Genomic DNA, 24,774 nt, shown 5'->3' on the forward strand with positions numbered 1-24,774 from the left:
ACACTATAACATAATCCATAGATATACTATATTCTGCTGAGAAGCTCTAAATGCAGCACACCCATCGTGTCACCACACCCTTCCTTTAGATTGTGAGCCTTTATCAGGGCCCTTTCACCCTGTATAGCCCCTACTTGATCATCCACTCTGCCCACAGAAAAGTGTGAACTTGCATTATTGCAACTACTACTTCAGTATATGATCTGGCATTGTGTCTACCGCTTATTATCTGTATTGTATTATCTGCCATCCTTATTATCATTGTCTGTAACCTTATTTATTGTCCAGCACTCCATAAAGGGGCCCATACACATACTATTTCCCGCCAATATACAGCAGATTCAACCACTGATCAAATCTGCTGTGAAATCGTTGCGCAAACGCTGACCGAACTAACGATTTCCGCCTGAAATCGATAAAGGCGTTTGAATGTCCGATGACCAACGCTAGCGGTAATACATTACCTGTTCCGCCAGCGCGTGTTCCCACTGTCTCTTCTCCGCTCTCGGCTCCGGCTGGCTTCACTTCCTGTCGGGGGAAGTTTAATTAAACAGTAGAGCGTCCTCTACTGTTTAAACTTCCCCCGGCATGAAGTAAAGTGAAGCTGGAGCCGAGAGCGGAGAAGACCGGGGGACTTGCGTCGGCCGGATCAGGTAATGTATGTTGGGGGATGGGGCGGCGTCAGCTCCACAGACAATCGGTTTCATAGTGAAATCGATTCAAAATCTGTTTGCAGTGTAGGCAGCCAATATGCCCCTCTTTGATCAGATTCAATTACAGACGGATCTATTTGCTGGTCAATCTGGTGGCAACCAACCAGTGTATGGCAGCCTTAACACAGTGTTCTCCCCAGAATTTTTTTCCAGGCAGGTGGCATGAAAAACTAGCTGGGTGGGGCAAGACAGGGAAATGCAGGGCCGGCATTATATACAGACAGCCTGCCACTCAAAACATTAATATATGTTTATATTGAGAGCCATCTACAGTGTGAACAATTTTGTGATTGGGATTTAAAAACATTTTTATCAAGCCCAATCATTTCTCAGCAAATGGCTGTACTGCAATTGAGATGTTTTACATATGAAAAAAAGAAAAGTTAATTAATCTGATTTGACATTTTAGAAGAAAAGAAAATGGCAAAGTGAAAGATTTTTCAGCTTTAGGTCCCAGGGTGTTTGAATATGCATTTTTCACAAAGACCTCAAGTTAGACATGGCTTCAATATGCTTTGATTCTATAACCAAGCTTAGGACAGGTATAGTGCAGAGCTACAACAGCACAGATGTGGGCAAAAGTTTAGATCCCTCCTCAATTTCACAGCCACCACTTCCATTCAGATAATGACTGTAGCTTACCTTGGTAGTAGTGGCAAACACACATTGCCGACATAACCATTTCTCGTCAGTATCTATCAGGCTGGAGTCTATCTTTGGAGTGTGGCACTGCTGGTGATATCCTACAACCATAAAGTAGGAGAGGTATATTTTAATGAAACTTAGTCTGAGTTTTCATGAACAGACAAATATCAGTGAACACACCAACCTTGTCCACACTTGTCACAAATAACTATTTCATTTGGGGCTTCAGAATATTCCTCCTGACATATTGAACAAACCATTTCCCCACTTTCAGAGGCTCCTGAAAAAGAATACATGATATAATTGTGGCCGTTAAACAGAGCAGAACTAAAGAATTCTATTAGCTATGAAAATAAATGGATCTCTGTATCAATTTAAGACTACTATAAATGTAAAGCTCAAAACAATAATGGAACACCAATGCTAGGTACGCACGATGCACTTTACATTCAGATCAACGGGTAAAAATCAATGATTTTTCTAAAGGCCCAATCGAATGTCAAAATGTCAAAAATTATTGATTTGAGGAAATTGAATTGTGTGTACCTAGCATTAGAGTAAAGCTCTGCTCCTAGCCTATACCCCTTCTGCTACAGGCACCAATCTTCACAATGTAGAGTATGTATACTCCAATTTAGTGCTTTTTGTCTGTAATATGTGGTTAATAATTGGGGGTATAGTACATTAGGTCAGATATTTAGGTACACAAATGTTCTTTTCTCTAAAGTTTATTTGGGTACATTCTAGAGCAAGCACTGGGGGAAGGTCCACCAAAAAAGTCATGAGATAATGCTGTCATAGTAATATCTTCTGAAAAAGTGCACAGATTACCACATCTGCTTTGCACACCTGGGCTGTGAAAGCTTGGCTTCTAATGGGCCAAGACGCACCGATTGACCTAGTGGATTGCACCTTGACTGAGAATTGCAGAGGACTGTCATAGATTTGTGAGATGACCTGCTGAATCCATCAGCTTAATGTGGCCTAAGAGGCTGTCTGGCCCTTTTTTGGGCTATTAGGAATGAGAAAGAATCCAGATGAAATGAGGCAGTAGCTTAACCCGCTTTTGTACCACAGGCTCCTGACCAAGATATTGAGCTCTGCTGTCAGTGAGACAGCAGAGCAAGCAGGCTGCAGCATCTCGTTGATGAGCGAGGGGAGTGGCAATGCAGAAGTTGCCAATCTCTACGATAAGAAAGGGGGGGGGGGGGGGTTACATCCAGCTGAGAAAGAGCTGGGACCTGCTTCAGTGAAAGCATGTCTATTGACAGTAACCAAATGTGAAAACTGCACAAACTGTACGGCATTTACTCAAGCAACTAAGAGGTATAACCTATTCTGTGTGAGTTAAGTGTTGCCAAGACAATTGCTATGATCTTTATAAAAATTCAATGCATGTCTGCCAGGCCAAACTAGAGTGCTACAAGTGCGGTAAAGCCAAAATGCACAATAAATATTAAATAGGGAAAAGGAGACAAGTATCCTTGATATTGACTAATGCCGAAAACTGCCCTTGCTCCTCTGGGGCAATAATGAAACATAGGCATTTCATACAGAAGTGTTTTATCTCTATGAAATGCTCACAAATGAAAAAAACAAACAAACCTGCGCATGAATTGGGACTTTAAAGATTAATAGGGTTGCAGAAGCCCTTCTGATGTGTAGTAGGTAATCAAATACAGGGATTTTACAATTGAGAACCCATTGGCAGCTACTAAATAGATACATTTCCTTTAAAGAACAAGCGACACCCATGCTAACCTAGTAATAAAAAAACACATATTTAAGTAGATAAATACTACTTCTACTTACATAACAGATGTATTGTGCTATCCACGTAATGATTCCAGTGAATTTTATAAAGGAAAAGCAGAAAATCCTATTCTAGGCAGTGGCCATCTTGCCAAGCTAATGCTGACATCATATCCTCCCTGACTCTCGTTTCCCCCCCCCCCCCCTCCCTTCTCTTGCTCATTATGTATTCATTAGCTGCCCTCCTCCCAGAGTCTTTTTTTTTTTATTTACACATCCAATCACAGAGTCACCTCAGTCTTGCTTGTAAACACAAATGATCTGCTAGGCAGGGAAATAAATGGAAGAGGAGGATTATATTATAGATAAAAAGAACTCCCAGCATTCAAAAGAACTCCCAGCATTCAACTTTTTGGCACGGTTTGGCACTAGGGCCAGTGCTCCTAAAGTATGTGATAACTCCAAACCATAACAGCAGAAAAAGTTTTGAATGCAGGATTAGCACCTTTATCACTTAATTCACTCAGACCAGTTGCTGTTGAAAATTTGATTTTTATGGTGACAATACCGCTTTATGAGAAACTTCCAACAGGTAAAAAAAAAAAAAAAAAATGTTAAGTCTATTTAACCAGAGGCACAATAGTTGCCTTACCTGTCTGTATGTCCTTCCAGAGTACCCACGATTTAGAGCTGTCTTCAAACAAGATAAAACAGCTCTGCTGAACGTTATCTATCTGTAAGAGATGAAGAATTTATCTGTTGAGAGTTTGACAACAGACCAAATTACTCAGAAAACGAAATATTGACAGCCCAGCATACAGGACTTTCTGCGCTTATTTAGTTATCTGGAAATATCTCAGCATGGACTAAACTTAGCTGTTTTTTTGATCGCAGGTAGATATTATAATGGAAGCATCATCTGTACTTCAGAATATGTGTCATCTGCTTGAATGTCTCATGCTGTAATCAGAATATCCCTGTCAGAAGTACACAGCAACACTCACATAGGCTCATATACAAGCTGAGGGAAGATGGGGTAAGAAATATTGGAAGATCTGAGATCTTTGCAGGTGTGAATCAGAAACAAGCGAACCTTTGTCAAACTTGACGAAGAGCACACCAAGGGTAAGCCTGCAGTCCATGTAGCCTTATAAAAACACACTAGGCTGCAGTATGCACCTCCTGCAACTGGAGTAAAACTGCATTTTCTACTAAGGGCCCGTTTCCACTTGTGCGGTAAAAATTTGCATGCGGATGCGAATTTCGCATGTGGGTGTATGCGAATTTTCATGCGAATTCGCATATATGATGCTGTATGCGAATTTAACCATGGCAGCGCCGGTGTGCATTTCCATTGATTTCCATGCGAATTCGCATGAAAATTTGCATACCAAAGCCGCAGGCGATTTCCCTATTAAATACATTAGCGGCGATTCGCATGCATTCCACACGCAGGCGAATTCTGAGGGCTCTGCCGTGCAGAAAAATCCTGCACAGAAAAACGCTCAGGAAAACTGACAAGTGGAAACAGGCCCATCCACTTGTATTGGCTGTGCGAATCTGCATGCAGGAAACGCATGCAGATTCGCGATAGTGGAAACGGGCCCTAAGACTCCAACTTACCCACGTGTTCACCCCCCCCCCCCCCAAAAAAAAAAAGCCTCGTCCATTGGAGTGGAGCCTGGGTGGTTAAGTGGGTGGGTTCTCCTAAAAAGCTATAAACTAAGAATACACCCACCTCTTGGAGATTATTACCGTATATACTCGCATATAAGCCAATTCGCATATAAGCCGACCCCCCAACTTCACCCCAGAAATCTGGAAAAAGTGATTTGACTCGCATATAAGCCGGGGGTAGGACATGCAGTGGCTTAAAACTCCAGTCAATGTTCACAATCTACAATTACGATACTGGGCTGATGGCAGGCAGAGCTCATTTTAAGTACAGTAAATTTCCAGTACAATCTTGAAGTTAGCTGTAGCACATGTACAAGTCCTGCATACAGCGACTTCAAGATTGTACCGGAGATTTACCCTTCAACAACCGAAAACGTTACTTCAAGCCTCACAGTTCCCAAAAAAATAGTTTATTGTGTGACAGTAACCATGGCAAATATCGAAAATCACATACATAAAACCAATTAAAACCCACAATGAGCGTAGGGATGACAGACTTCAGCACACAGCCTGCTGCACTCACTCTCTGTATACCGTACATGCATTCTATTACAATAGTAACTAGAATCTCTGACTCAGTGACCATACTCCCTCAGCGCTAAAGGAGTCTGTCAGCCATCAGAAAAAATTGCATCAGTATGACGTGCCTATATATATATGCTGTGAGCATAAAATGATTTGCAAAACAATATACCATATGTGCAGTATGCACAAAATTCTTGGCAAATTGAATAAGCACATGTGCTGCATGCACAAAGTTCTTAACAGATTAAGTAAATTTATATGCACCCAAGGTCCATGCGTAGCGTGAGTACTCACAGGGTCAGTAGATGGATATAATAATAATAATAATTCCTTTTTTGTAAAGTGCCTTTCTCCTGTCGGACTCAAAGCGCTGGGAGGCAGCCACAAGAGCGCACTCAGTAGGCACTGAAGTGGAACCTGTGAGCAGTAGATGCACCCGTGATCATCCCGCAGCTGTCTAGTGTCACAGCACGACAGCAGAGATCAGCGAGGGCTGGCACGCGACTTAGACTGGACTCCTGAAGCTCCCCCACCGAGGGTCTTGACGCCACTAGAGGGCGTCATAGGGATGAGACAGAGCTGACGTCGCACACTCCACGCTCTGTCTCGGGGCCCCAGCGCTGCACACCACCAGACATGTTTTAAAAAACTGCTCGCTCTTCTGCTGCTCATCACTGCAAAACTGCGCAGCGCTTACACACACACTCTCACTACAGGTGTGCCTGCAAAGCCCACCGCTGTCTCCTCTCATTCTGACCGCTCATCGCTGCAAGAGTGAGCGGTGCTGCACAAGCCACTGACTCCAGGATGGTTTATAGCGGCAAAACCGTCCCGCTAACCCGGCTGCTCATCAATCTTTATTCCCCCTGTTGGCAGCACGCTACACTCGGGGCACTGTAGAAGAAGAGTGTGCACACCTGAAAAGTTTATGACTCGCATATAAGCCGACAGGGGGACTTTTGAGCACATTTTCTGTGCTCAAAAATTCAGCTTATATGCGAGTATATACGGTACAGTATACCTGATAGGGTAAATTAAATGGAAGGGCTCAACTACTAGATTACCTGCATAGAGGGCAAGTGTATACTGATCTCCTCACAGTCTACCTATAAGCACCAATCTGCATTGCAGGCAACAGTTGACTAATGACATTATTTACTTAACAGATTGCACTTTGTGTGAAAATTGCTTACTCCAATCACAAGCTTTAAAGGGAACCTGAGATGCTTACCTGGGACTTCCTTAAGCCCCTTTAAGGCCGCTTGTCCCTTGCTGTCTGCCTGGCGACTCTGGTCCCCCATAATTAATCCCAAAAGTCTGTCCAAGCCGCACTTCATTTCGCATGCGCGCCCCAGCACGCTCCCCCATTGGAGCCACCCAGGGAGACAGCAAGGGACAAGCGGGAAGTCATCTCAGGTACACTTTAACTTATAAAATTAGTGGAGGAGAAAGGATTACCTTTTTGATAGATCCAAGATAAAACAATCCATCTGACCATCTTGCTAAGACCTCTTGATCTTCTTCAAATTTACAAATTTGTCTCTTTGGCTTCTCTCCATGCTGAATTGATGCTTTCGTCAAAGACTCCGTGGCCTTCTTATTATGCCGGAAAGGGGATCTTTTAAGGACCAGTGACTTGCCCACAGCAGTTGCGTCTCTAAAGAACAATAAGAAAGAATTATAAACAATATGAATTTATTCTATGCATTTTGTCATCTTATGAAACCAGAGGGGGGGAGACATTTCTTTTTCAGTGGACCTGAGCTCTTTCACAGGACACAAGGGTAATGTAGAGAAATGCCCCCTGAATGTATATAGAGAGTTTAGCCTGTCTGATTCCCCTCATTTGTGTCTAATTACAAGTTGTAATTTGATCCTCCCCTGTGTCACATGGCTGCCTATGGCAGATAAGCCCATTTGAAAGTACAGGCTGGAAACAATATGTCTGCTTCCATGAATCAGGAAGTAGAAACTGTATAAAATGTATTTTTAGGATTTGTATCAGTTGTAACAAAAAGGTTTTTGTTTAAAGGTTATTATGCTGTTGTATATCTTTTAGAGCAAAGAGGAGTTCTGAGTCCAGGTCCACTTTAAAGGGATTCTTAAGCCTAGGGGGAAAAAAATCATTTACACTCACCTGGGCTTCTACCAGACCCCTGCAGCCGTCCCGTGCTCTTGCAGTCACCCTCAGTTCCTCCTGTCTCCCGCTGCCACCTACTTTCGATTTCGGCCTACAGGCTCACTGTGCCTGCGCAGGCCTGGCCACGCGTCTCCTTTGCATTCCCATCTGCAATAGTGCTATTGTAGACGGGAACACGAAGACTACGCGTCGCCAGGCCTGTCGGTGAATTGAAAGTAGCTGGTGGCAGGGGACAGGAGGATCCGAGCGAGAGCTGGTAGAAGCCCCAGGTGAGCAAAGGTTATTTTTTCTAGGTTTAAAGAGAATCTGTACTCTAAAATTCTAACAATAAAAAGAATACCATTCTATTCATTATTTGCTCCTGGGCCCCTCTGTGCTGTTTCTGCGACTCCTGCTGCAATCCTGGCTTGTAATTGCCAGTTTTAGGCAGTGTTTACAAACAAAAAACATGGCGCTAACCAGCATGTGATAGGCTGCGAGAAGCTCAATCTGTGACTCATACAGAGCCTGGAGGGGGTGTGGAGAGGGTGTGTATAGCTTCTGCCTATCACAATCAGAGCAGCACATTCCTGCCTCAGCCGACAAAGCTGACAAAGGAAAGAAGATTAGATAACAGAGATTTTACAGTCACTGTGCAACTAGGAAAGGCTGCAGTAAAGGTGCGTACACACGCACTACGGCCGCCAACGACGGGTCCGTCATGACCCTTCCGCTGGGCGGAGTTTCAGCAGACTGTAGTGCATGTGTACGCACTGTCGGCGGACTGATAAGGCTGTGTAAAAAAAAAAAAAAAGCTTTTACTTTTTCTGTGCAAACAACCATTTTTATCGACTTGCTGTAAAATCGGATCAGTTTAATGCATCGTGTGTAGCCACCTTAATGCTCACTGAACAGGTGCTGCCGGGTATCAGCGAGGAGGAGAGTGGAGTGCAGCGGAGTCAGGACAGCCAGGTAGGTAGATGGGTCACAGTAAGAAACAGAAGGGTGAAAAGTGTAGGGATGATAGTCCTGAGTTAGCATACCCTAAATGATTCTGAACCCAGTATACAAGAACATTGAACTGAAGATTGATAAGGCTGGGTTTACACTAGACCATAGTCACAATATTGACGATCACATCAGTTCCAATGTATGATCTGCTGCATCTGTCAATTATTTTCATGGTTTCCTTTGTAAGGGCTGGAACCCACTAGAGCGTTTAGAGAGGTTTTCAAAATGCTAGCGATTTCCCTAAATGCGCAGCTAAGGTTAATGGATGGGTCAAATTCCACTGGAGCGATTGCGATTACCAAAATCGCAAACACAGGACATGCAGCATTTTTAGCGTTTGCGTTTCTGCAAAGTATATAAACGCTGGCATAATTGCTCATCAAAACCTACGCAGAGCGATTTTACTAGAGTTTTTAAATTACTGCACACTAAAAAAAATTTAAATTAAATTGAAAGGACCAATCAGAATTAAAAACGCTAATCGCTACAGAACCGCTGGCAACACGCTTACTTTTTAAAATCAATACCAAAATTGCCAGAAAACGTTCATGAAATCGCTTACAAAAAATGCTCATTAAAAAGCGCTAGTGATTGTGATTTCCGATAGCACTTTGTAGTGGGTTCCAGGCCTAACAGACATGTCATAGATAGCATGCAAGCTATAACATGTCAGAAAAGAAGCGCATTATGGGACTTCGTATTCCATCACCCCAAAAACATAACAGACAAGTGTGAACTGATCCTATAGTTAAATTAACACTCCAGTGAAAAAGTAAGCAGTTAATATCTGACAGAACCAACAATTGTTGGACTAGTTCATCTCCTCATCGGGGATTCTCAGGGTTATCTTTGTTTTCAAAAGCATTTCCTGAGTGGCAGTTAAACTGTCAAAATAGTAAGATACCAGCTAGCCTCCCTACATGTTTGCACACTATCTTGGCAGTTAGACTTAGCAACTGACATTCAGGAAATGCTTTTGAAAACAAAGAAACCCTAAGAAACCACTGAGGAGATGGACTAGTCCAAAAGCAGTCGGTTCTGACAGATTTTAACTGGATACTTTTTTCGCTGGAGTGGTCATTTAACCTCCTTGGCGGTAACCCAAGCAAGGGTCGGGGCAGAAAACCGCAGCTCAGAGCAGTAATCCCGACCTCTGCTCGGGGTAGCCGACTCTATGCAGAGTATAGCGCGCAGCGGAATAGTTTCTACATACCTCCCAGGGATCCCGACGTCGGACGCCATTCTTCTTCCATCCTCTGGGGTTCTGCTTCCTCCTGGTGATATTGCCGGCTGTCGTCATGACGACAGCTGGCAATCTCACTTTAGAGTTGCAGCGCCACCCACAGGATGGAGGCATAACTGCCACGCGAGAGCCCAGGGAGGTGAGTGATTACTGGGGCTGTGCAGATCTCCCTGGCAGCATATTTTTCAGGTTTTAGGGCCTGAAAGGGTGGAAAAAAAAAATTGTACAACTTTTAGACCCTAAAATTTGGAAAGGATCATACAGCCAAGGGGGTTAACTATAGCAGGGCTTTTCAACATTTTCACTTTTTGTACCACCTTTATCAACTAAAAATTTTCAAGTACCACCAGTGTGCCTGCACAGTAGATTGGACCCAACCGTGCTTCGCTGTTTCCGCCTCAGCCCGAGTGGAGAGCAGCTACTGCACATACACGCACGCCGACAAGGAGATCTTTGGGGGGCCCAGTGCTGGATTCCCTCTACTGAGAAAGGGGGAATCCTCTATGATCCAGAGGCTCCCCTGTCCCGAGGTAGGTACCCCCCCAGAGGAACTTTTTTTTCTTACAGGTACTTCTTAAGAAAAGTGTGTGGGGGCAGCAGGAGTCATTGGTGGGGTAAACGATTAAAATTAGATTGCTAGCCATCGGAAGGCGACGTGAAGGCTACTGAAAGCCTGACCACGCAGCCGCCGCAACGCCCCAAAACGCGACGCCACGCAGACGTCCGTCTGAAACAGCCCTTACTTAGGAGCAAGCCATCTACAACAAATGTGCAAAACAGTCAATTAAAATGTGAACAGTGCACAGCCCAATACAATGGCATTGTGCTTCATCAAATTATATTAAAAGATTACAGAGTGAATTCAGATTTCCTAAACAAAATGTGGTTTCTCTCTGAAAACAAAGCTAGTCCCAAGGGGGTATTCCTCAGGTAAGCATCCTGTTCAGACTCAAAAGAGAAAATGTTAACCAAAACACCTTTCAAACCACATTGTGGCTCACTACAAATTAACAACAGGGTTGCTAAAATAGCTACAAGTTAAATGTAAGCCTTTTTTAACTATCTAGATTCACAGACAACGGTCTGTGTCATTTGCATTTCAAATCACGTGGCAAGGCTTCAAACTCGTCTGTTATGCATTTGTAAACACAGGAAATGAAAACAATACAGCAGAGAAACACAGGGAGGCATCCACCTATAAATAACCTATGGCCGCTATGCTGTTGCCTAAAGCACCTGCACAAATATTCAGAGCTAAATATGCATGAATGAAAAAGGGGAACTTGCAACTCTGACAAAGGCAGAACAAAGACTATAGGCAACCTGGCTCCTAGCATGACACAAAGAGGTGCTGTCCCTGACTGCAGCAGCATGGAAGTTCACCCGGCCTGACCCGATTAACCATTCCACTGCCAGCAGACAGCATGTGAAGAAGGCTGTAAGGAAATGATAATTTGTGTGTACGTATGACACTGTAAATAAGGATTAAACATTGCATTTATTTTCCGAGCATTTGATCTATGTGGATTACATCACGGCAGCCTTGCAGTTCTCTACAGTAAAAGAAAGCAAACCCACACAGCTTATCTTTTACACTACACTGTTTAATTCACAATCTCATTGGGTTCAGTCAATGAATAAGGTGATCTTGATGCAGATCACAGACACCCCAACTTGTATTAAAGCTGTATAGTGAGCAGCACAAGCACCAGGTCAAAATCTTAAGGTGGCCATAAACTTATCAAAAATTGTCTTGTTCATACCTGACAGATTTGATCATTGCTCTTCCAATGAACTTCACCTAACCGCCCCCCGCAACACCCAGTCCCATGCACGCCTCCAGGACTTCTCAAGAGCTGCTCCAACACTATGGAACTCCCTACCTCCACCCATTAGGGCAGCTCCCTCCTTCAACATCTTCAAGAAAGCCCTCAAAATTCACCTTTTCACTCTGGCCTACTATACCTCACAAGTGCTCTAAACCCACAGCTAAACTGTGGTCCCCTACATTTCGTGTCCTTACCTCTCCCTCTAGATTGTAAGCCTTTGGGCAGGGTCTTCCTCCTTTTGTGTCCTACCTGATCATGCACCTCCATTACTGTGAACCCATGCTATGCATTTGAGTGAACCTAACTTGCCCAATCTCCATGCTCCATCCAGTGACTGACTAAGCATTACCTTGTACTCACACTGTGCTGCATGATCTGGTCTTTCTTGTATTCCTGTATTCTCATATTGCAGTATGTCACCCCCTAAATATTGTCTGTAACCTAAACTAATGTCCAGCGCTGCGTAATATGTTGGCGCTTTATAAATACAATAAATAAATGAGATTGAATCTGCTAGAAATCAATGCCGCAAAGGATGCCTGATCAATCTATTGTATCGGCTGATCACAACAGGCGTAAGATAAGGCTCGAATGTGCCACCAAGCCGCTAGTGTTTGTCACACATGCAATGGAGAGAAAAGACATTAAGGAACGCCCTGTGGTGATGGAGAGAAAATACGCTGGTAAACAGGTGAGTGTCAGGGCCCGTTTCCACTAACGCGAATTCCCATTCATTTTCTGCATGCAGATTGGTATCCCAATACACAAGTCAATGGGCCTGTTTCCACTACAAACAGAACCTGCGCCCAGGACTGTGCAGAAAAATTCTGCACAGCAAAGCCATCAGAATTCGCACATCGCACGATAGGAAACTTGCCTGTGTTTTCGCCATGCAAATTTTCCATGCATATTTATGTACGTGGGGGGAGTAGGAACACTTAGATGAGAAGACCTTGGGAAGCCTGACAGGCAGCACACAGCTCCACAGATTTTCAGTAGATTTTGTGCTGATATGTACTGAAAATCTGTGTACAGCGCGTGGATGATCTGAGAGGTATCTATCTGCTGGCCACATCCACCAGTGTATGGCCTCCTTTAGTTTAGTGCCCGCAACAGACTTGTCATAGGTATGCATATACTACATATCGACTGAATATCAATTGGATATGCCTGTCCTTTTCACAAACAAACAATGATGGGGCTTTCGTTTGACATTTATATTGCACTTTTCTCCTGGCAGACTCTATAGGCAGTAACAGTGTTAGGGAGTCTTGCCTGAGGTCTCCTTACTGAATAGGTGTGCAGGCTTAATAGGTAGAGCTGAGATTCGAACCCAGGTCTCCAGTGTCAGAGGCAGAGCTGTAACCCGGTACACTATCCAGCCAGCTTGCTTAGTAATCAATCAAATAAGTTATGTTCAGCACATATGTGGAAAAGAGCAGTTATTTGCTTTGACATAAGCAGGAAACCAAGAGATGTTTTTCTTTATTAAATTCTTTTACATCATCGTAGTTACATAGTTATTTGGGTGGGAAAAAAAAGACTTATGTCCATAGAGTCTTTTTTCAAAACGTTATTTTAAAGGACTTCAGAACTCCTTTTAAATTCCCAGGAATAAAAAGAAATCCAAAAAAAAAAACAAAAAAAAAACAAAACTTAAAAACAGATTCTTCAGTTCAGAGTAAACTGCCAAAAGTTAAACAACATGCAATATTTATCCTCAGTATAAATACAGTGCATGTTACTAAAACTAGCATGTAACACAAGTAAACACCAACCCCAAACACTGGCAATCCTTATGAAACAGACTAATAAGAAACAGGTGATATTTACTATAACCGCAAACAGGCAATAAAAAGCTGCTTGGAAAATATGTACCCGCAGATCCACTCACACTGGAGCTAATCTGTCAGTGCTTAGTAAAGCATTACAACAATGTATTTCAATTAAACTATTTACACTGCAGTGTTGCAATTTAAATAGAATATGTAAAATTAATGGAACGATCACGATGTCATTCTTTCCCGAACAAAATCGCACAGTTCAATCACCATACAATAAAAAAAAAAAAAAAAAATATTCACACTGCAAAAACAAAACAAAATGAATTTGCATTTTGCAATCGCAAGTGTAAACAGGCCTTATGGGGTGGCTGGATGGAGCTTACATCTCACACCCTCAGAAGACCTGACTGGACTTCCCCAATACCACCTCCACTCACCATCAAAGTCAACTTCCCTTTTCAAGAGAACCTATTCCTAAGGCATGAAAGAGGTCAGACCAGCTGTTATCTGGCATTTCTGAAGCTCTCATCACCGCCACCAATCCCCCCACAAAAAAAAAAAAAAAAAAAAAAAAGCGTTCAAGGGCAGTACACACTTCCACAATGCTTTAATGTTCCCCAACAATCAAGTTTTTAAGAAAAGAACATATCTTCACAGATATTCCAGTAGTGTGCTACTCCCCCACCCATTGTACACCATCTTTTCCACACCCTTTTCTCCTTTCTGCTGCACATTTATTGTGATATCCCATCCCTTTCCTCTGGCTCTATTCATGCAGGACATTTCTTATCCCTAGATTATACTTTAAGGATGAGCTTGAATTCATCCATATGTGAAATTTCAGTTCAACCGAAAATGCAAATGCCTAAGTTCTAATCAGAATCAGGAGATGCAGCTCAGTTAATCGCCAACATAATTTCAATCTTGGCTGGGTTTACACTTCGAATGTAAATTTGTAGTGCGATGCCCCACTGCACAAAATGACCAACATATGACCCCGCGACAGTGTGCGCAGACAGGGTCATATGCATAGCGCCGCCGTCTCCTCCCCCAACAGGAAGTACATCCTTGGTATTCCCGGGTTTCCCGGTCACATTCCCGTCGTTTCATACCACACCACTGCCAACATTTTTTTCCTCATCGACCATTGACTTACATTACTTCACCCGCTGCTTCGTCACTGCTGAAGATGGCTGGTAATGTGGTGGCATATTTGCGAAAAAAGCAGGGAAAGAAATATGCAACAACTGGAATCAGTGTTAGGCATGTAATTCCGCAGTGTGTTATGGGTGAAGCATGCTGTAATGAGATGTTAGAATACAGTACAGCCTGTTTTGTAATTATATGTGTGCAGGAGTGCTAAACCTCCACCCATAGATTACTAAATAAAACACCTGCCTGTAAATGCAGACATGGTGGACGCAGCAACATTGTGTTACTGATTTATATAAAGGATAACAAACGGTTTACCTGAGTGAATGACATGTAAAGCCATAATAACACACTGGGAAGCTGACAATCATCTGTATGGTGATCCAGTATAGACTCAAGCTGTGGGTTCCCAGCCTACCCGGCACTCCCCAAGGTGTAAATAACGTCTAAGGGCTGGTTCGGATGGGCTTCTGCTGAGCTGTTGCTCAGCGTTTCATTCAAACACAGTGGTATTTTTTTTTCAAGAACACCAGCGTTTAACAGCAAAGCTTTTAATGTCTTTGGCTTTCAGGAGAGAGTTTCTTTTCCGGGCTTTTACAGGAAGTGGATGTAGGGAGAGGGCTGGGATTTGGGCTTTTGTTGGCTTTCAAATGAAACGCCAGCAACAACGACTTCTAGAAGCCGCATGTTGCTTTTGAGACAAGACGTCGGGATCTACGGACAGGCTTTTATGAAAGCCTGCAAAAGCTCCTGCTAAACGCTCCCATTCACTTGCGTGGGATGGCAGTAGATCCCCAACTCACTTTTAACCTCCTTGCCGGTCTAAAAAATCTGGCAAGGAGGCAGCGCCGCACATTTTTTTTTTTTTTCTTTAAATCATGTAGCGAGCCAAGGGCTCGCTACATGATAGCCGCTAAGCGGCGGCATCCCCCCACCCACTCCGATCGCCTTCGGCGATCAGAGTATGCAGGGAATCCCGTTGAGAACGGGATTTCCTGCAGGGCTTCCCCGGTCGCCATGGCGACGGGGCGGGATGACGTCACCGACGTCATGGACGTCGGGACGTCATAGGGAATCCCGATCCGCCCCTCAACGCTGCCTGGCACTGATTGGCCAGGCAGCGCAGGGCTCTGGGGCGGGGGGGGGGAGCGACTCGGCGCGGCGGATCGGCGGCGATCGGAAGTTACAAGCAGCTAGCAAAGTGCTAGCTGCTTGTAACAAAAAAAAAAAAATTATGCAAATCGGCCCAGCGGGGCCTGAGATATCCTCCTGCGCAGGTTACCCCGAGCTGAGCTCGGGATAACCGGCAAGGAGGTTAAAGAGAACCCGAGGTGGGTTTGAAGAATATTATCTGCATACAGAGGCTGGATCTGCCTATACAGCTCAGCCTCTGTTGCTATCCCAAACCCCCCTAAGGTCCCCCTGCACTCTGCAATCCCTCATAAATCCCAGCCACGCTGCTGACAAACAGCTTGTCAAAGCTGGCTGTATTTATCTCTATAGTGTCAGTCTGCTGCTCTCCCCGCCTCCTGCAGAACTCCAGTCCCCGCCTGCATCCCTTCCCTCCCTGCTGATTGGAGGGGAGGGAAGGGACGGGGGCAGGAACCGGAGCTATGCAGGAGGCGGGGGAGCAGCTGAGACTGACACTACAGATGTAAACACAGCCTCACAGCACGGCTGTGATTTATGAGGGATTGCAGAGTGCAGGGGGACCTTAGTGGGTTTTGGGATAGCAACAGAGGCTGGGCTGTATAGGCAGATCCAGCCTCTGTATGCAGATAACATTTTTTAAACACACCTCGGGTTCTCTTTAAAACGCCATGTTAAATGCCTGGAAAACGCCCATGTGAACCAGCCCTAAAGGTATCACCATGGTCATTAAAATTTCATTCAATGAACTCTACTAACATGTGCCACTATTCTTTAGATCTAGCAGTGTCACAGATCAGACTCAGTACCTACCATCCCCACCAGTGGGCAATATCACCACTAAAGAAATTGTTCTGTTTCTGAACACTCCTACGCCAAGTGGATAAACCTTTTTGGGCTGTCTCAGCTAAGAAACTAGCATGTGTACGGCTGTTCCACGACATTAGCAGTGCAAAATGCTACACAATAAAAAAGCGCATTGTCTTTTGTCCCCCTGTGCCACAAGCCGCCGCTTGCTTGTTTACCACCCATCGTCCCTACTATCTCCATGGAATTACACATGCTACTGGGCTATAATCAAAAAGCATGTCTGTGCAGTGTTCTGACCCAAAATCATTACCCTAAACATTGTTTACAACTTACTTATGCTGGGGATACACTGTACGTTTCTGTACAGTATCGACCAGCTGATCCATCCAGCTGATAATATTCAGCTGGCCCGATCATGCCGCTTGACCTGCGCCCACTCGATTCCGGCGGACAATGGCAGGGAATCGAGCGGTGATAAGGAAGCGCCGGCGGGGACGAGCGGCAATCGATCCGGGTTCACGCGCGGACGAGCGGGGATGCGCTGGCTCGATCCAGCGCATAAAACGAGCAGTGTATGCACGGCATAAAGGACAGCAGAATCTGAGCGTTTGTATGAAGCTTGATGAGCAAAGCAACGTTAGGCGCTTGTCAGATTCTCTGATACTACTAAGTAGACATATCAGGTCATATGGGCATTTAAGAGATGCCAATGCAAAGTGTTGGCAATCGGACGTGGTACGAGTAACCAGCTACAGTTGGGGAGGGGGGGGGGGGGAATTAAGGCACTAGGAGGAGGTGGTTAATGCGAGAATGGGTACCAAGACAGTCTATAGTAAAATATTGGTAAATGTAATAGCAATATTTTTACAATCAGCACACGCCACAGTACGCACTCCTACACAAAATATATGATGCATAAGGGGTGGGAGTAATGACAAATGGATCAAACCCAGGAGTAACAATCAAGACTGGCAAACAAATAATGAATGGCACCAGCAGATCATATATCAGCAGCACCTGGCCCTTCTTTTCCTTTGAGCTATAATATAACTATTTAGGCCTTGGTCTAGTTTAGGGAACTCAGCAGGAAACCTCATAGAGAAATACTAATGTGATTGGGTGGACAGCATCCTTTTGAAATCCTAGGTTTCAGATAGGATGTAGTAAAATAGGACCATACTATTTGGCCAATCACAATGCTGTGTGCGGTACTGGGTGCTGTAATTGGAGAACTGTTCCCTATGAGGTTTCCTGCTAAGTCCCCTAAACTAGACTATCGCTAATATTAATGGGTCTTATGTCAGATACAAACATGCACAACCTGCAAGGGCTGTACTAGAGACTTTGACCGACATCAAGATTGGTATACACTGTGCTACATTAAAGTGGACCTGAACTCATGCATGGAACAAGGAAAACAGATTAATCCACCCAGTTTGGGTTTAGCATGAAAAGTCTGCCTAATTCCCTTTTGGATTTGCAGTGTGCAGGGGGCCTGAAGGTTATTATGCTGTTGCTTATCTTTTAGAGCAGAGGGGAAGCTCTGAGTTCAAGTCCACTTTTAACTGTAACGGTCAGGCATAAAATCAAAAATCAATTCTTTAAGTTTATCTGGTAAACAATAAGGATGCTAACCAGGTAAACCAAATGTTAAAATCACTATTACTTTTCTTGTTAATAAATGATTATTCCCCAGTTTACCTGACTTATTTGGTACACAAAAGGAAGTTGCAGGGCATACTAGGTTGTCCTTTTTTGCTACTCTACTTCTTCCTCAGACTTCCCTTCTGTTTTCCCCTCCCACACCTCTGTTCCTCTGATTGGCCAGTATTTCTCATGCTGAGACAATGCACTTTCTATAATGGAGGACAGGCAATGCATACACAATCAGGCAGAGGATAGTAAGGGAGGAAATTACATCAGGATTGGCTTAAAAATAGCCACACTTAAAATAGGAAATGCTAAGAAGGATTTTTTTTTTTACTGTAGAAAAATCACTCAAATCAAACTGTGAACTGTACAATAAATATGTTAAGTAGAGCAAATATTTACTTAGATATGTGTTTTTTTCTGAGATAGTATGGCTGACAGCTCCTCTTTAAAGGGAACCTGAAGAAAGAGGCATATGGAGGCTGCCAAAATTATTTATTTTTAAATACCAGTTGCCTGCTTATTTCTTTGGCTGGAGTAGTGTGTGAGTCACACCACTGAAACAAAAATGTGGCTAATCTTGTCAGAAACCTCTGATCTGCATGCTTGTTCAGAGTCTATAGGCTCATACACAACTCCACAACATGAATTTTCAGCGCACTGACCAACATATTTGCATACTGTACATGCAAGTGGAACGACGGTCTGCACAATATGGCCACAATCAAAATAAGTGCACAATGTCCAAATTACGTGTACACACATGGCCAAGTGGATTATATCAGCCCAACAGTTTTGCGAGTTGATCCACCGGATGGATCGGGCAAACCTCCTGTTTTCAGTAGCTCGTCTAGTTGTTTGCCACACGCACACGTGCCATATTGTCATCCAACAGGCCAAATTCATATAACAATCGGGAGGAAGTCAATACAAGCTTTACTGCTAAAAGTATTAGAGGCAGACAGAAAACAATGGCAGCCTCCATATCCTTGTCACTTCAGGTTCCCTTTATGTGAGCAAGTGAATAATCACTATTTACCCAAATGTATATCAGTCTGGAAAAAAACTGATCACATTGCATCACTCAATTTTGATCAGAGAAAAGTGGACCTGAACTCTTGCACAGGACAGAAGGAAACCAGATACATGCACCCTGTATGTATTTAGATAGTTTAGCCTGTTTAATTCCCCCTCATTTGTGTCTAATCACTAATCAGTTGTAATTTGATGGCAAATAAGCTTAATTGACAGCACAGGTGGTAAACAATATGTCTGCCTCTATGAATCAGGAAGTGGAAACAGTTAAGATTTATTTTAGGATTTGTAACAGCTGTAACCAAAATGTTTTCTTTAAATGATTATGCTGTTGTGTGTCTTTTAGAGCAGAGAGAACGTTCTGAGTTCAGGTCCGCTTTAACCAAAACATGACTGAAAAACAATAGGAAGGTCATCACAGCTAGCTGCCATACAAAAAATAAATAAAAAAATAAAGACTGAAAGTCAGTCCCAGGGCTGTAGAGTTGGTACAAAAATCATCCGACTCCAAGTCTATGAAGCCTCCAACTCAGTAAACTGGCAGACATAACTGATCAAATGATACCGTATTTAAATTGCAGAAAATTTTAATGCATTTTAGGGATTTTTTTAGGGTCTGTAATCAATATTGTGGGAGACATTTTTTCATACTACATTCTCAGCCACAAATCCCATCTCTAACAAAGAGTAACACCTCAAAAACATGGGGGACATACAAACCTACACAGACAGGGAAGTGGGTTGGCATTACTAACTGGGCTTCTGGCACTATGAGGTAAAGCTGCCCACACACATTCATTTTTCTGGGCGATTTCATCATGGTGATAATCACTACAGACTAACTTTGCCTACAACATGCCTAATCAATTTCTGATTTGAGCAGTTAAAATATTTAAAGGACATGATATATATATAAAAAAAATAAAAATGTAGAGGGTGAATAGACATATTAGATCATCTACATCGGGCATGTGGAATCAATGGGCACTTCGTACTGCATGAAGCCACACAACCCTAGCAGTTGTAACAATTCTGGACAAAACTAGATTTGATAAATCTGGTTGAGTGGATAAGATGGAAGTCTAAACAACAGTTGATCAAGAAGCGTACTCAATCTCCTGAACTATCAACCAGCTGATCATAACTGATCACAATTAATCATGATTGATCAGAAACAACCAGATACGCAAACTGAAAATAAATAAAACAATTTGATCCAATTAGCGAAACCACTCTGAAAGGATTGTTCGTTATCAAATGCTGCCTGATCCAATCTATCTTACAGTAGATCATTGAGGAGATATTATTGATTTATAAAGCGCCAACATATTCCATGACGCTGTACAAAGTAAGAAATTAACATGGGGTACATAATACTGGAGATTGTACAATGGGCACCCTTACCATACTGAGCTACCATCAACTCTTATATGGCTAGCATAACATTACTACCAACCACCATGCTGACCATGTATTGGAGTACCACCCCACCTAGCCAACACACCATTCACTAAATCAGTATAATTTATCATATGAAGCCAGCCAACCTGGATACAGGGGAATAGGATAGTATTTCTTTAAGAAATTCGCAGAAACAATGTCATCTCATTCAGGTGTGGTTCTCTATAAATGGCTTTTGCGTGCCACATCCGGGGTCCACTCACCTCATTCGGTCACTTCAGTGGTGCAGAGCGCCCCCCACAGCGGAAACACAAGGAGTGATGGCAGCGGCTCTCTCAGCCGGTCACCGGCGGTGGAAGGAGAGCTGGCTCAGCAGCCGGTCATTGAGGAAGCGGGATGGCTGCCGGCCGACGCTCCTCTCTACAAACACACGGCAAACGGCCCAGTTCGGTTACACACCTTCGCCATTTTGGTTTCCCGCGGAGCGCCCAATGCATTGTGGGAGCAAATACAAACAGCTCTCCCCAACCCCTCGCAATCCGTAGAGGGAGTTGCCAGCCCTGATCATGTGATGCCTGGAATGTAATAGATCGGCCATTTTTGTTTTGGGTTAAGTTTCCAGTATCCCTGGTAAATTGGGAGCACACTTGTTTGAATTGCATCGAAATCACATCCTATGAAAGTCTGTAAGTGCCTATGCATCTAGCGATGTACAGGCAGACCGACTGAAGCCTAGTATACATGATGCAATTTTCTGTCAGATCGACGTATCGATCTGATAGAAGTTGCATTGTGTGTAGATGTCCCAACTGCTCCTGATTGATTATGTGTACCCAGAATCGAACATATTGATCCGTCTTGTGTACTAGGCTCCCTGCACTGGCTCCCTATCCGTTTCAGGGTACGTTTCAAGATTTTATGCCTTCTATGCCTGGCGTATAAATCTGTGTACAAAACCTGCCTTACCTAAATCTCAGAGCTTGATCACAGGTATACACCAGGTCGCCCCCCTCCGATCCTCCAATGACCTTTTTGCCTCACCTCCCCACGCATTTTCCACTCCCATGCCCACCTGCAGAATTTCTCAAGAGCTACTAACACCCTCTGGAACACCCTTCCTCCTCCCATCAGACTTGCTCCCTTCTTCAACACATTTAAGCAAGCCCTCAAAACCCACCTCTTTAAGATGGCCTACCACACAGTAACTCTCTACTGAATATTTATTTCACAGCCCCACCTAGTGTTTCCACCCCACCCCTTTAGATTGTAAGCCTCTGGCAGGGTCCACCCTTCCCTAGTGTAATCTACAGGATCGTATGCGCCTGTCTTATGACAGCCTGTACTTGTATTACTGGGCCTATAACCAGGGCCGGCCCTAGACTTTTCGCCGCCTGAGGCAAACTTAGAAAAAATTGCCGCCCCCCCCCCCCCAAGCCCTGGGTGGGGGGTCCACCAAGCTGGAGGGGTAGCGGGCAGGAAGGGGGTATTGGGCCTAGCGGTGGGGAGGGGGGTCGGCCCCCCTCCTCCCTCGCCTGGGTCCCCCGATCTGCGCTTCCCCTCCAGCTTTCAATTGTTACGTAGCTGCTGATAGTAAGAGGGACGGGCGGGGACCACTCACCTCTTCCGGTTCCAGCGTGCGCTCCTCTGACATCACATCCTGCAACGCCGCCCACTTACACTACAGCGGGCGGCGTTACAGGAAGTGACGTCAGTGGAGCGCACGCTGGAACCGGAAGAGGTGAGTGATCCCCGCCGGTCCCTCTTACTATCGGCAGCTACGTAACAATTTAAAGCTGGGGGGGCGTGGCTTGACGCTGAGAGAAGATGGCTGCCTGAGACGTGAGCTCCTGCCACACACCCGCTAAAAGCACAAATATTTAGCCTTTACATATCTCCCAGATGGCTGCAAGAGCAACTAGAAGCACCCTAAGCTCTTCCGCTGACCCCAGACAACTCCAGGCGAAAAACGGACCGACAGTTCCGGAGATATTCAAACCCAAAAAAGGTACCACGCAGACCTCCAAGATGGCGCCCGTAGGGGACTCGGCCAACACGCAGAAATCTCCGGAATCCCCACACGCCGCAACTGACAAGATGGGTGAGATAACCGACAGACCCTCAACTCTGGCAGACATTAAGGCCATGGCCGAAGACATCAAGCGGTCGTTACAATCCGCGATAACGGAAATCCGTGGTGATGTCGCGGCCATCGGTACCCGGCTACAAACACTCGAGACAGCGGGAACTAAACGAGATAAACAGATAACATTACTCCAGAAAACGACCTCTGCCCATACAGACCTGCTGTCCGACCACACGCGCCACCTGGAAGATCTGGATAATCGTGGACGCCGCTGCAATATCAGAGTAAGGGGGGTTCCGGAAACGGTCTCCGCAGAACAAATCCCCAAGGCCTTAAGCGCCATCTTTAATGACCTGCTAGAGAGACCCAGCGAAACGGCAATTGACTTTACCAGAGCACATAGAGCATTAAAACCACGCTCAGCAGACCCTACTCTTTACAGAGACATAATTTGCTGCCTCGCGTCATTCCAGTTAAAAGAAAGCATTATGCAGGCAGCTAGAGGACAAGAAGAAATTTTCTTTAATGACTCTCGTATCCATCTTTACCAAGACCTCTCTAACATCACTCTAGCCAAACGAAGAGCTCTTAAGCCTCTTCTACAGCTACTGAAGGGGAAAAATATGTCTTATAGATGGAGATTCCCTTTCGCCTTGTCAGTTTTAAACGGAGGGAAGCTTTTTCTACTACGCGACAACGCGGGTTTGCGTGAATTTTGCACGGAACTAGACATTCCTATCCCGAAGATACAGAACTGGGACATTTACCCGACACCTATAGCTACGCATAAGAGCATACCCACACAATCCTTCCCGCGCAACGAACCCCCACATGCTGAACCAGCAGAGGCGTATGCATCTGAAGATGTGGCCGATCAAGCTCAAAGTCATGCTTCAGAGAGCTCTGAGGAAGATGGTGACCTATAAAGGAGTTATACAGTACAGGCCTTATTATAATTAGCCTACCTCTAATGTTACACAGAACAAGGAAATAATGGGAACGTCTTCTGCGGACACTGAAAGAAGGTTTATATATGTTCCCCTTTTCTCTGCCCTGTCATGTGTACTAACCGTTTCTCTTTACAGGTTCACAGAGAATAACTGCTATTACCCCCTTCTAAACATGAGGTTTATGCTTGTTTGGCTTTTAGAAGGCCACTGTAATGTATATATAGTATGTTGCCTTATTATAATTAGTTTACCTCTAATGTTACGCAGAACAAGGAAAGAATGGGAACGTTTTCTGCGGACACTGAAAGAAGGTTTATATATGTTCCCCTTTTCTCTGCCTTGTCATATTCATTAACCGTTTCTCTCTACAGGTTTATAGAGAATAACTGCTATTACCCCCTTCTAAACACGAGGTTTATGCTTGTTTGGCTTTTAGAAGGCCACTGTAATGTATATATAGTATGTTGCTCACAGAGCCGTACGTTACGGTGATGGACATAACAATGAATAAGCCCAGTTTGGATGTTTCCGTACTGTCTATAGTCCTCTTTATATATGGGGGTTGTTGGGGGAGGGGAAAGATAAGACTTCAAAGGAAATTTATAGGTTAAACTAAATAACCCAGACTATAGATGCTCTTTAATGCTAATGGTATGTTGTAAGATCTGGGAGATGTGCGACCCCATGACATCACAATGCGGGTGTGTAGGACTCCCTGTTGATTAGTAGCCTACTCCTATACTTGTTAAGGGTTATCACCCCCCAACAGTGTGCGATATCGGTCGCACTCACTTAAAATCTCACATAAGTGACAGACACGGCCATCCAAGTCGTGCCTGCGTGAGCATTGATCTTCTCTTGCTAATTTTAAAAGCAAATATATAAAGGTGTGCTGTCCCATTTCATATCCATGTACCAGTTTCTGAGTCTATCTATTTTTATCTTCTACACCTGTCCTGTACCTCTCGACATTCCCCCCCTTGGGGAGGGGAGTTCCTATTGCTCGGTCCTGTATATTGGAGGAAGCTTTAGACAGACCATGATCCCTAAGCCGAATACTGATGGTGCCACCATCTCGAGCCCACTCACCTTCAAATTTATGTCGGTCAATATAAATGGTCTTAACACTCCTGAAAAAAGACATATGGTTTTTGACTCGCTTAGAAGGGAAAAAGTACAAATAGCTTTCCTACAGGAAACGCACTTACGATCCACGCATATGCCTAAACGTTTCTCATTAAATTTC

At 44.2% G+C, this 24,774-nt stretch overlaps 1 protein-coding gene across 3 annotated transcripts in view; it reads right to left on the reverse strand.

The window, feature by feature from the left end:
* Positions 1–21,004, reverse strand: part of MTF2 (metal response element binding transcription factor 2) — a 64,823-nt gene extending 43,819 nt beyond the window's left edge. For all 3 annotated transcript variants that reach the window (XM_068239792.1, XM_068239791.1, XM_068239790.1), the window contains exons 1-5: positions 20,759–21,004; positions 6,771–6,969; positions 3,763–3,844; positions 1,543–1,638; positions 1,356–1,456 (exon numbers count right to left, since the gene is read on the reverse strand). In XM_068239792.1, coding sequence (XP_068095893.1) covers positions 1,356–1,456; positions 1,543–1,638; positions 3,763–3,844; positions 6,771–6,969; positions 20,759–20,763 — 483 coding nt within the window. In that variant the 5' untranslated portion in view covers positions 20,764–21,004. The remainder of the gene's footprint in view (positions 1–1,355; positions 1,457–1,542; positions 1,639–3,762; positions 3,845–6,770; positions 6,970–20,758) is intronic.
* Between the last annotated feature and the right edge of the window lie 3,770 nt (positions 21,005–24,774).

Source organism: Hyperolius riggenbachi, chromosome 6 (assembly GCF_040937935.1).
Source record: "Hyperolius riggenbachi isolate aHypRig1 chromosome 6, aHypRig1.pri, whole genome shotgun sequence".
Lineage (NCBI taxonomy): Eukaryota > Metazoa > Chordata > Amphibia > Anura > Hyperoliidae > Hyperolius > Hyperolius riggenbachi.